At 39.8% G+C, this 13,041-nt stretch overlaps 1 protein-coding gene across 1 annotated transcript in view; it reads right to left on the bottom strand.

The window, feature by feature from the left end:
• lancl2 (LanC lantibiotic synthetase component C-like 2 (bacterial)) overlaps positions 1–12,541 on the bottom strand; it is a 30,779-nt gene extending 18,238 nt beyond the window's left edge. The window contains exons 1-4 of the mRNA XM_061064895.1: positions 12,331–12,541; positions 6,012–6,129; positions 5,702–5,909; positions 4,335–4,482 (exon numbers count right to left, since the gene is read on the bottom strand). Of these exons, the coding sequence (XP_060920878.1) occupies positions 4,335–4,482; positions 5,702–5,909; positions 6,012–6,129; positions 12,331–12,498 (642 nt within the window). The 5' untranslated portion in view covers positions 12,499–12,541. The remainder of the gene's footprint in view (positions 1–4,334; positions 4,483–5,701; positions 5,910–6,011; positions 6,130–12,330) is intronic.
• Between the last annotated feature and the right edge of the window lie 500 nt (positions 12,542–13,041).

Raw genomic sequence — 13,041 nt, 5'->3', positions numbered from 1 at the left:
ATATCATTTTTGTTGTTGTAAATTCATAGTCAGTGATGATGGTGGGTGCTAAAGGAACAAGGCAACAATACTGGAGAACATGATTAATTCCCTGCACTTTGTGTGGGTTTGGTTAGAGCTAATGAGAAAATGGTTACAGCTCCGGAGTGATAATATGCTTAAATTCATCAGGTATCACTGCTGAATTTTGGCCTGTCAGACAGATTTCAATAAGCATAGATATGCTAATCATGCAGGAGAGCAGGAAAACATTTGGAAAAAGTATAAAAACTAATCTTTATGAGAGTGTGACACAAGTAAACCTAATCACACCTATTGTAATTCAGCTCCTTTATGGCCTTTACTTACATTTGTGTACAGATTGCTACATTATTACATATTCTATTATCATGTTTATGTCAGCATTTTTGCACTACTCACCACTGCACCGTTGTCTTATTGAGTCTTGTACATATTTGCTTATTTTGAGCTACTATGTAATGTTAATGTTGTACTTTTTGTGCATAGAGAGCTCAGTTCACCCAAGTCAAATTCCTCATTTGTGTAAGCATACCTCTTCAATAACGCTGATTCAGATTCAGATTGCAATGCATCTTTAAATGTTCATTAAACGCACAGTATGCAATGTCCACTAGGTTTACAGTGTTGGGGGGGGGGACACAACAAACACTTGAAGGAATCTTGGTGTTCATGGGTTACTTTTAATGACAGATGTCCTTTTCTATCAGAAAGGTATCCTTAAATGACTTCTTTCCCTGATTTCCGACTCTATCCACTATCCTATCTCTACAATAAAGGCACAAAAAGCCCAAACAAAAATCTTTAAAGACCTTCAAGGGGGGCGGGTCGCCCCCATAATATAATGGTAGGGGAAACACTGGTATGTAAATTCCACCACCAGGGGGATCTCAACCAAAACAATAAAAAAAATATTAGGTTGAGGCTGGCGGGGAATCATGGGAGTTCTCTCTGCTACCTCCCCCCCTACCCCTGATGAAAACGAACTCGGAGTTGACCGTAGTCGAGACGAACAGACCTGAGGAAGAGAATATGTTTACCGACGATGTATCCAAGTATAGTTAACATGACATTTTTAATCTCAGCAGCACATACAGCAACAGTACGGCAGCTTTCAGTAGCAGTTCTGGCTTCCTTTTGCAGCCGTCTTTGACGTCACAATCGGTGTTTCCACAGCAACGACAAACATGTCGTGTCTGTCAAGGCAGCTCTGTTATGCCGGCTGCACCGACAAGTCACGTCCCGTTACAACAATAGATTTAATGATTTCTCTGGTTTGATAACTGTTGGAAATATTTGAGGTAATTACTCAACAAAAAAATAAATAACATGGGTTTTAGTTAATTTTTTAATTGAGATATTTTAGTGTAAAAGTTGTAATGAAATTCTACTCATTAAATCCCTAAGGACTGGGTAGTGGTTTCTTTCATTCGGTCAATGGCAGGTCCCTGTAGAGCCATCTTAGGGTTGTGTTTAGGATGATTTTACAAGCTCTTCTGGGTGTTTCTGGAGGCAATGCTGAAAAGCTGGATTGGTACGATTATATATAGTGAAAACATGTGTATAAGTGTGTGTGTGTGTTGTATTTCTAGTAGCTGCTGAGTCAGCAGTTTATCCAGTCCCCAAAGCAAGACAGAGCGAGTGAAAAAGAAAAGGAAAAGAGTTCTGCAGCAGCGGCAGCAATACTTCTCTCATGACAGAGCAGATTTACAGCCAGCTTAATCATTAACACGTCGCTCCACTCCTTCACATCTACACTTGGATATACTGCCACCCTGCTTCTCCTTACCTTATGTGACCTGTTTTCTTTTCCCCTACTACTGATATCTTTACGATGTGGAAGATTTCTACTTATTTTAAAACTACATTAACACACATTACATTAATATACATGGAGACTCGTTCAATTAGAAACGACTCCATTGTGTAGTCAAATCAGGCACCACCAACCAAACCTCAATTAGCTGCTACTCTTTCTCACCCACCCACTCACAGAATCCTCAATAAGCAATCCAATAAGCAATCAACTGTCTCTCTAGAAGGGAGAAAATGTGATTTAGGCGGAATGAATCTGTTTGCTGCAAAAATTTATCATTGTGAACAAACAAAGGCCTGTGGGATTTCTCACCAGGACCACTGAATGAGCAAAATGTAATTGAAGCGCTCTGGGTATAGGACTAGCCTTCCAGTTCGCAATGGGTTAAACATATTCATTTGTATATAAGCGGAGTACGATGCTGTTTCAAGACAAAATCTGAGATCAGGGACAGGAACTACTTAGACAGAGTTTCTGAAAGTTTGGGCTGTCAGTAAAAGCTGATGTAGGCAGTCATGGGGCAGAGGAAGCAGCCTCTATATTCTGACATCATGTGCTGTAACCTTAGAGCTTTTGATCAGTCAGCTCGATCAATTCTTCAAACAACGTCAGCGTCCTTTATCCTGAGCCGCACTCTGATCAGAATCTACACAGTGGATCAACATCTTCTGTCTCATCACAAAAATGCTTTAGACTTTTCGGACCTGGAGTTCACACCGAGTTTGTATAAACTGTAAAATGTCTGATATAAATTATCTAGAGCTGGGACCGATGCGATCTTATATCGGTATCGGGTGTGATATTGATGTCATTTACGTATCAGATATCCGACTGACGTCATTGAACAGATCTTTTTCTATTGCTTTGTCATTCTGTATTGTTCAGATATTTACTGACCTGTAGTTGTTTACTCTTCTTCTTTGTCAATTAAAAATGTGTGTACCAAATATAGAGCTGAATCCAAACTAACCTTTTAAAACGCAATGTGACACCGTACTACAAACAAACCAACAGAGGAAGTCACAGATGAGTTTCTTTCATGTTGTGCTTCAAACACAGCAATGAGACGGCTGTGTTCTGGTTTAAAAATAGGAATATCACCCATAAAGAATCAACAAAAAAGGTTCTATTTCTGTAGTCATCCTTCCTGGGTGTTGTCAGACACATTGAAGAAGAACCTGAACGGGTCAGAGGCAGAAACAAGCCCTTTAAGGGTTAAACTCTGAGTCATTGGTCATTCAGACCTTAAATATGTGGGGGAAAATTGGTCTAAACTAGGGACCGACCAATATGGGATTTTTGGATCCAATAGAGTTATCGATATTAGGGCGAGAAAAATCCGATACAGATATATTGTTCGATATCTTTCTTAGATCTGCAGGTGGAACAAAACAAAACTCACAAACTGTTCAAAGAAACAACCCTCAGCTCCCCACACGGCAAGCTGTCAATCAGAAAGGACACAATACAGGTTAAAACTAACTGTGCAGAAACTCTCTGTTAAAGTCTGAACACACACACACAAATCCAAAATAGCCCAGGGAGTAGGAGAATACAAAAGAACCTGCAGAGAAAATCTGAAAAAGAAAAGTCTCAGAGGGCTGTAGTGAGAACAACTCTACAGTACAGTGCGGTAAAGAGAAAAACTTCTCTAAACAGCACCCTGGAGCACAGCCACTGTTTGGTAAAGCACTGCGAATGCTGCTGTACTGTGCGTGATGGTGGTGGTGGTGACAGGTATACGGGCTCAAATGATGGTGAGCTGAACAGCAGAGAAGCGCTGCAGGAAGCTAGAGCATTTAAGCATCAGATTTTTATTCCCTCCTTCGTCATAATGATGCCTCCATCCAACACTTCCTTGTCTGTGAGCCCACTGCTGCTGCCTACTCTCTCAGCCCTTCTGTCCCAGTGGGAGTGTGTGTGTGTGTGTGAGTGGGAGTGTGTGTGTGTGTGTGTGTGTGTGTGTGTGTGTGTGTGTGTGTGTATATACAGTCAATGTATTTTGGCCTGGCACTTTACCAAAGGCGACAGCTGGTCCTCTCGTTTCTGCAGTGAGTGTGTGTGTGCTGAAATAAATAATCAAAATAGAGTGCAGAGGGATTATTATCCAATGTGTGTGTGTGTGTGTGTGTGTGTGTGTGCGCAGGGTGGGGTTGAGTAGGCGTGTTTGCGAGAGGGAGAGAAAATGATTTGACTTGACTTAGAGATGAAGCATGTAATTATATCAGCAAGTCTGCATGGTAAAAAAAGAAATGATTATTTCTCTAGAATTTCTGATATATGTAATAAATAACACCATAAATAACCATTTCTTTAACGTCAGCTTTAATCAGGTACAAAACTGACTGGTCAATAGTTTTCCTCTCTGCACTGACTTCCTCTTCCTGCTAATGAAATGCACCTGAGTCCAAAGCCAATATGTCATTTTGTTTTTGCTTTTTAATTCATGCAACCTAAATGTAAATCTTGCACTCAGTAATGTGCACATGAGAGTGTTTACCTTTGTAATGGTTTCCTCGTCCACAGTGTCAGCTCCTATCTCTTTGTTGATGTAGAGCAGAGCATAAAGGTAGCCAGCCCGGCCGTACAGTAGCTCGTCTGGCATCTCAGAGTCTGAGCACAGCACCGACCGCTGCAACTGGAGGAGCCTGAAAAATGAACACACACTCTAGTATATTAGCATATCCAGTGACTATCGGTATCAATATTACTACATTTATTCACCGGTCAAATAGCATTTCATTTAAGTGTCATTGTATTACACTAGCAGTTGTCTTTCACCAGCAGAGTGTGTTATACGGACAAGCATGACCACCCTCCAGAGTGTCAAGCAGTGATTCACGTCCATACACAGTTACGTTCCAGTTGAGTGTCCATCTTGTCTTCATTATTTATCTTTTCCACAAGTGTTTGATAACTGCATTTGAGGGATCTACACAATACATTTATATATCTATATCAAATTAGCTTTACAGATGGAATAGATCAAAGAAAGATATCGTCTGGTATATCAGTATCCTCCCAAAGATCGATATCGGCCCCAAAAATCCCATATCGGTCGGGCCCTAGTTCAAAAGATAAAAACAAAGTAACTATACTTATTAATATGAAATAATATTTTTCTTTTACCTTAAAAACCTATGAAAAGTCTAACAATGGATGTATCCTTCACAGCAAGTACTGTGTATAGCGGACGTGTGCATCTTCTTTGTCATGGAGCCCCACTAGTTGTCCAAAAGCTATTTTAAACACATTAATGAGTCACACTGTTGTATTGGATGGCATGTTCCTTCCACATGTTATTACCACACAAACTGTAGTTCGTCACTCACTCCTACAGAGAGCCCTACCAATGTGCTAATTCTTCCTGTTTGAGTAACATTAGGGGGGAAAGCTACTGTGGTAAGCTTTGTAAGGAATTTATAAAGCCTGTTAAAATGTTCAGGCATATATTGTTCATTTTCTGTTGTTTTTTTTAAATCTGTTTTTAGAAGGTTCATTTATATATTGTTTCTTTTTTCACAACATTTCAGTCTTCAGCGGGAGCCAATTTGCTCCAAAGAGTCACAGAGAGGTTAGATCTGTCAAAGTGTTATGACAGATACACGTTTTGTGTTTGGCAATAAAATGAAGCCAGCCTTATACATGAAAGACTCAGCAAGCATATCACACCAGAAGGGTGTAGATTAAAGCTCTACTCAGTCTTCCACTGCCTGAAATTTTAACTTCACATTTGAAAACATTTAGGAGTATGATTTAAAAAAAAAAAAAAAAAACACACATTTTTCTTTTGCATTCCATAAAAGACAAAGAGCATCTTTCTGAATGGTCACATCTCTACCAACATCCACAGATAGGGTCTCTCACCTGGCCAGACAGTCTTTGCTGTCAGCAGAGTTGTTCAGTTTGTGGTGGACCACTGCACCCACTGCAAGCGGCCCCGCATCCCCACACAGGAAGGTCACTTTCCGTCCATTAAGGATCCGCATGGCCCTCTTCACATAGTCCAGAGCCCTCTGCAGGTGGGAGGCCTCATGAGACTCTCGGTGCAGCTGGAGGTACAGCAGGGCAATGCCTGTATTGGCGATAAAAAAGACAAAGGAATTAGTCGCCCGCTCAGCATGAAACATGCGGTTCACATGTCATCTGTGTTTTTTTTAAAGTGCTTGGGACAGACCTGTCCAGCCTGTGTATGTGGAGAAGTCATGGGGGTCAGCTGTCTTCAGGCCCTCCTCCATTTGCAGGAGGAGATCTTTGATTTTATTCTGGACCTTCTTCTGGAAGGCTGCACTCACCTAAGGAGGAGAAACAGAGAACTCTGAACCTCAACCATCTTCTTAACTTACAAGTGTTTGCTTCGATGAGTCTTGATATGCCCCATACAATGTCACGTTTAAGGACATCTTACGTGTTGTTGTGTTGTGTTTGCTTGTATTTATCTACCTTACTTCTCCTGTCATAGAAACTGAAAGTAAAATAGTAGACCATGAGCCAGTGAGTCGGCTGCAGCACTTTCGATAGCTCAGTAGTTTCACATGTTTCTTCTACTCCTGCACGCTAATGCAACGTCTGTAAGTATAAACGTTGATATTATGTGTATTCATTTTAGAAAGGAAGTTTTTTTGTATCTATGTAGCTGCTAACTGCTAAGCTTGTGTTAACTTTGCCATTCATTTGTTTAAGATGCTATATGCTAGTGCTGTGTGGCTACATTAGCTTGTTTAACATGTGTAGACATGCACAGTCAACTGCCTTATTGTGTTTATTAATAATGACATTTTTTGTATTGTTTTCAGTTTCACAAAATAGAAACCTCAAGTAAACTTCATGAGAGTCAGCAACATTTTGTGGAGTTTTATTGTGGACTGTTTAACTGGTTGGATAGTTAGCTTCAGCAGCTAGCTAGGCCTACACAAGTCTACTTGAGCTTTAAAAATACAGTGTGGGCATTTTCAATTGAGAAAATTATCATTAATAATGTGAAATGAAAACAATCACAATGTAGCCCAGAAGATAAACATGCACCTAATAATGACAATGATAAAACATTCAAATTACAAAATGACCCCTTACATTTTCCCATAAATCAGCAAGCCAATAAATATCGGTCGATATTATTATATCCAGTGACTGATCAGTTTCGGCTAATTTGTCACCAGCAGAGTGTGCTTTATGGATTACAACAAGCATGATCACCCTCCAGACTGTCAAGCGGTAATGCACAAAAATGCACAGTTACTTTCCAGTTTAGTGACCATCTTATCTACGTTATGTTTTTCACAAGTGTCAAATAAACTGAAATTGAGGGATCACTGCAATAAATGTCTATATATCTATCTATCTATCTCTCTCTACATATCAAACATGGATCTAAAAAAGATATCGGCCAATGTATCGGTATGAGATTTTTTATCTCCCTGCAATATCGATATTGACCCCAAAAATTCCATATCAGTCGGGCCCTTATAGTTATATCACTATTATAACTATATCCCATGTAAACAAGCACAGTTTACAGATAGCATCTCCTGAAGATCTAGAAAATGTCGATAAAGTTGCTTCATCTCAAATGAAATTAACTAATTTTTGACTGTTCTGTGATGGTTTTCTTATCTTTGGACTAAACTAGTGGCTGGGAAATCGCTAGTATTCCCAACAATACTGTAACCCTTGAAGTGTTTAAATCATGTCTGCGTTTTAAGTTCAGTCGACTTCTTTGAGCTTTGAATTCCCTAAAGTTTTCAGCACATGGTTTTCTTTTTTTGGTCACAGTGACAACGTGCTGACAATACATTTTACCAGACTTGTTCTTTGAGAAGCCATGAGCTGCAGTGTACATTGGCTTTGGTTAATCCATAGGTCATAAGTGCTTTAAAAGTGTGTCATTCTGTCACATAGAGTGGTGAGCCCTAATCTTTTCTCAGATATCAGCCAGTAGGTTATGACCCAGACTCATCATCATTATGGTTCATTTTAGGAAACACAGTATGTTAATGAGGTGATAATCCACACGGCTCAGGGCTCTATTTACCCTTTAAAGATGTAACAGCATAGGTCAGACTGCACTTCAAAGCCTGATTTGATCGTGCATATGGAGTTAATTAATTCTCTACAGGCTCCATTCACATTCAGCCTACAGTGTGAACTGTATGAAGAGGAGGGGTGGGGGAGCTTCCACTTCAAAGCAGCTACGGGGATTTCACTGAGTGTCTCTCACCAGCCACTTCTCCAGCACACCGTGATGGGAGTCTGGGAGCTCACAAGAAATGCTGGAGCTATTTGTTGGACTTAAGGCCCATTTACTCGCAGCCACTGGCCTGATAAATGAACAGGAAACACTTTAGAGAATTGGTTTCACAGCTATGTCCAATCTGTGCTGCTGCTTGTGAAAGCCAGTCATGTGCAGACTATTTTTCACCAGCTGAAACCAGTCTGCATTTAGTCACCCTTTTACTCCATGTACATAAGGGTGGGTAACCTAAGAGAGGCATGTTACTAACTATTATTCCTGTCACTATTGATTAATCAAAGTAGCTTTCCCTGACATCTCTTGCATCTGGCAAATGGAGTATCACCTAACACACTGTGTATTTCTTTTTATATTATTAAATAAAGCACTATATCTCTGTCTTGCTTTCTTTTCACGTGTAAGCCGAGCAGCCATTCAGGAATAGGTAAAAAAGCAAAAGCTGGTGTCTGGTTTAAAATGTTTTTTTTTTATTGTTCTTAGGATACAAGGACTGATTCACTCTACAGTACAAAACTTTATGATGTTACTTTATTTTTGTGTCCTCAACTTGGATTATTAAATAAGAAGAAGCTGATTTTTTTTCTGAAGAGTCAACCAGCTGTAAGGCTGATCAAGTATATTCAGCCACTGACTTAATGTCAGGCTGCTCCTGTCTCTGATTTCTCACAAGTAGCTTCTCTGGGTAATGTATGAACTGGTTAAAGTTTGCAGTACATTTTTGAAGAGGATTGGTTCAACGGTCAATACGAGGACTAATCCTAAACCCAGATTTTTAGGCTGAAGGGAAATGTTGGCTTTCTTGGTATTTGTATCTTTTTGTCTCCTGGAGTGCAGACTGATGCAGAATCGAAATGCCTGCCAAGGATAGCCAAGAGGAAGTTTAGGCTATTATAACTTGGATGTCAAGTGCTCACCTTCGTTTGAAATGCAAACTACTGCGACGCACACTGAAAATGACAACCCAAGATACATTTTAGAGGAGGTTTTGGAAGAGGACACATTTCACATTTCTGCCATTTATATACATAGACGGGATAGGTCATGATTGTCAATACTTCATGTTGCATGTTTTACAAGAAACGAAACAATGAGGGAAAAAAAACTTAGATTATAAAGAAAGGCAACTTAGTTAACAGGTGAAATAAACAGGACAGGAATTAAAATTAAATAACGTAATAAACTAATTGACTGCAAAGACCCTTGTGTTTGTTGAGGGAGTCGTTCCAAATGCATTGCTATGTCGCTCAGGGAAGCACTTTGCCTGGCCATTTTGTTTCATTTTCTCTGGTATACACGGTCACCAATAGTCAATTAGGGGTGGGAATCACCAGAGTCCCCACGATACGATATTATCGCAATACTCAAGACACGATATGATTCTATTGTGATTTTAAACATTTTGCGATATGCTGAGAATTGCGATACAATATATTGAGATTGAGATTTTTAACTGCATATTATGTTCACTACACTAAACTAAATCAAGAACTGTTTTGTCAAATAATAAAAAAAATCTCAGTCTATTCGTCTCTCTTCAGTCTTTGTATTTCTACACAATGGGAGTCAAGCTCATAGACTGACCAACACTGTGATCAAAGTCAAACCCTGTGAAAGGCTGCATGCACCTCACAATCTGAACTCTTGGTATTTCAGTCTAAATGAACTTTAACATTCATTCTTAACAATGCAACTTTGTCAAATTGAATTGTGCAACCCCTTCAGCAGTTAAAAAATAAAAAAGCATATCTGAAATATCATATTAAAAATATCGATATACTTGGCCGCCATGAGACAATATTATATCACCACACAAAATATTGCGATACTATGCTGTATCAATTTTTTCCCCCACCTCTACAGTCCATTATCTACCGTGTTCTAGTCTGCTCAGAAGATCTATTTAACCTATTTTATTTCATATATTTTATTTTATGTATAACAGAACAGATAAACGTGAAGGCCAAAAACCAAAAGAGTCTGAACAGAGGCCGCCCTCTGTCCCCACACAGAGAGGATTATTACCACTCCAGTCTGATCTGTGTGCTCTGAGTCATCGCTGCAGTCATCCATAGATGGAGGGATCAATAGTGAAGGAAAGAGAACAAAGCAGAGGCAAAGTGACAGACAGGATTGTTTCACAAGAATGAATTTCTGTTCAGCATAACAATGGTATATTCAGGAGAATGAGAGTACTGCATGCCGCTGTGCACAACACAGGACTATACACAGATCATACACAGCAAGGCTAGTTATTTTCCTAATTGGGTTAGATTTTACACACTCGTAACTGTTTGAAAAAGCAACTCTCTCGTTTATTTAAATGGGAAGGTGTAATGGGTTATCTAACAATTCAATCATAAGTCATCGGGGGGAAAAAAAAGCTGCATTTTAGTCAGCACGATATGTGAGAGGCGACGACTCTACCAACTGAGCCACAAGCCTTCCTGCATCCATTATCTCACTGGTATGAGAGTCATCATGCCCCACTACCAACAAAGCCCATTGTGTTGTTTTGGCCCTGTGCTAAGATTTAGAAGAAGACACTATTGTAGGCCTGACAATGTCATATACGCTACACAATCAAAATCCATTATTTTATAATTGTAACGGGACGTGTCTTTGCAGCAGCTGCCATGACAGACACAAAACGTTGCCAAGGAAACACCGGATGTTACGTCAAGGACCGCTGCATAACGCTGCCGTACTGTTGCTGTATGTGCTGCTGTGATAAAAACCTCATGTAAATTATACTTGGATACATCGTCGGTAAATATATTGTCTTTCTCAGGTGGGTTTCGCCCGTTCGTATTGACTACAGTGAACACAGAGTTTTCAGCCGGGGGGGAGGGAGTAGCAGAAAGAACTCCCATTATTCCCCGCTAGCCTAGGCATCAATTTTTGTTATTGTTTTGATGGAGAGCTCCCTGGCGGCGGATTTTACATACTGTGCGTTTAAAGCAACAATATGTCATTTTTGACATCTGTCCCACGTCGACACTATAGCACTATGTAAGTTTGGCAACGGCTGCGATTCTCTCCCAAAGAACAGCATACGGCTTTACGGTACGAGCCAGTCAGCCCGTCTAGGATGAAGCTAAGAAGATAACATGAGAGTGACCGAGCAGGAAGCAGAGCGTACATTCCCTGCAGACATTATTTATAACTGATTGTCATGTAACAACAAGATGTGTCGCTGTCACTGCTGTCTCATGTTTAGCAGCTTTACTGAGTGCAGAAGTAATCTAACCACAGTAATGACTCGCACACAATTAAATAAATGAATCCATCTTACACAGAAAGTTGTCTCTACATCAGGCTGTATCAGAGTCCTATTTGCAGCTTGTCTGTGATGGGGGAGCCGTAACAGCGCTGTTTCACAGAAGTGCAGTTGCACTCAGAAACCTTAGATGGGCGCCAAAGCTCACCCAACAAAAAATCTACATAAAGCTCCTGTGAGAAACTATTGATCTGCATGGACTTTGGCGCCACCTGTGGACAAAGGGGTGTGTATTCTCTCTTGGCTGTTCTTCTTCTGTATAGTTACTGTAGTGTTGTCCTACAAAAAATCTTATAACCTGCTGTTTGCTTTAAAAATATATATATATATATATATATGTTTCTGCAGCATGTTGTAACTTATAAGCAGCAGCAGCTACCAGTGTAAAAAAAACAAAAAAAAACAGAATTGAATAAGTCAGCTTCTCCCTGATGGTCTTGTTTGCTTTTGTAGCTCATACACATGCATCACATGTACTTTCAGTCCATTGCACAACCTGATAAAAAAAAAGTCTTACAGTGGCAGAATTCCTTACAGGGCTCTGGATTAATACGATACTTTAATTGCTTAATGTGTTTGTTTCAGCTAGCTGAGCCAAATAAACTTGAAACGCAGTGCACACTGTTCCTCTGCTCCTGCAAGTTACACGCAGACATTACAACGTAACGTAGAGCTACCAACTAACACCACTGAGCCTTGTGTTTGTTAAGGACACCAGAGCAATGATACATTGTTACGTTAAACAACTCGAACTGGAAATAGAGTCTTTAGTGAAGATGAAGAATAGTCAAAGAAATGTTTGCATGCCTTTGACTTGTGAAATGTCAACCAATTTAAACTTTACAGCTTGATACAGAGCTTGACATTGTGGTAAATAACTGCGACATAAGTCCAATTCTGAGCCAAGTTAGCCCTAGTTTCACTTAGCACTTCGACGTATGCTCGTAAAATAAAAGCAAAACATCCCACCTTTCCTTCTGCATCAAAAGTCTCCTCCTGGTAATCTTCTTCTGCTCCTGAGTTAGAGGTGAGGGCACCTTGGTCCAAGTCGGGGTAAGGGTTTGGAAAAGAGCGCTCCTCCATCTCCGCTTCTGTAGCCGAGATCAGCTTCAGTCGCTTGGACACGTTATCTCCCATGGCTACGGCGCCTCGGCAGGGACAAAAATCCTCAGGCACACCAGTCTACGGTCATAACAGTGGAAATAAGAAATCGCGTTCACAAAATACAACTTAAACCGAAGTAAACCGAGTTCATTTAGAGTAATGGAGGAGAATGGGAAATGACTATGCAATATTTTGAAGTGTTTCAAGTCTGTCACAGTGGGAGGAATACTTCCACATTATCCGACTTTTTAAACGAAATAATAGACTTTCAGAACAAGTTGTTTTTAAATAATTATAAAGACGGACTAAAGGGGGGAAAGAGCGTGTTTTAAATTACTCTTGCTTGATGAGAAATTTCCATAGAGCAGCAGTGACAAAATACCACTAACTTTAATTTTAAAGAAAATATTTGATAGCCTTTATTTGAACAACCCTATTTTGCATTTTTTTTCACTAAGATCCGCACTTTTCATTTAATCTTTTGATGTAGCCTATCATTTTAAATAGGCCTAGTAAAAAAAAATCTAATTCAACCAGTAAATGGATACGTTTGTAGTTCACATAGGCTATTTGTAC

The sequence above is a fragment of the Labrus mixtus genome, chromosome 19 (assembly GCF_963584025.1).
Source record: "Labrus mixtus chromosome 19, fLabMix1.1, whole genome shotgun sequence".
Taxonomy (NCBI): Eukaryota; Metazoa; Chordata; class Actinopteri; order Labriformes; family Labridae; genus Labrus; species Labrus mixtus.
The sequence above is the reverse complement of the archived record's forward strand: the minus strand, read 5'-3'. Positions and strand labels throughout refer to the sequence as shown.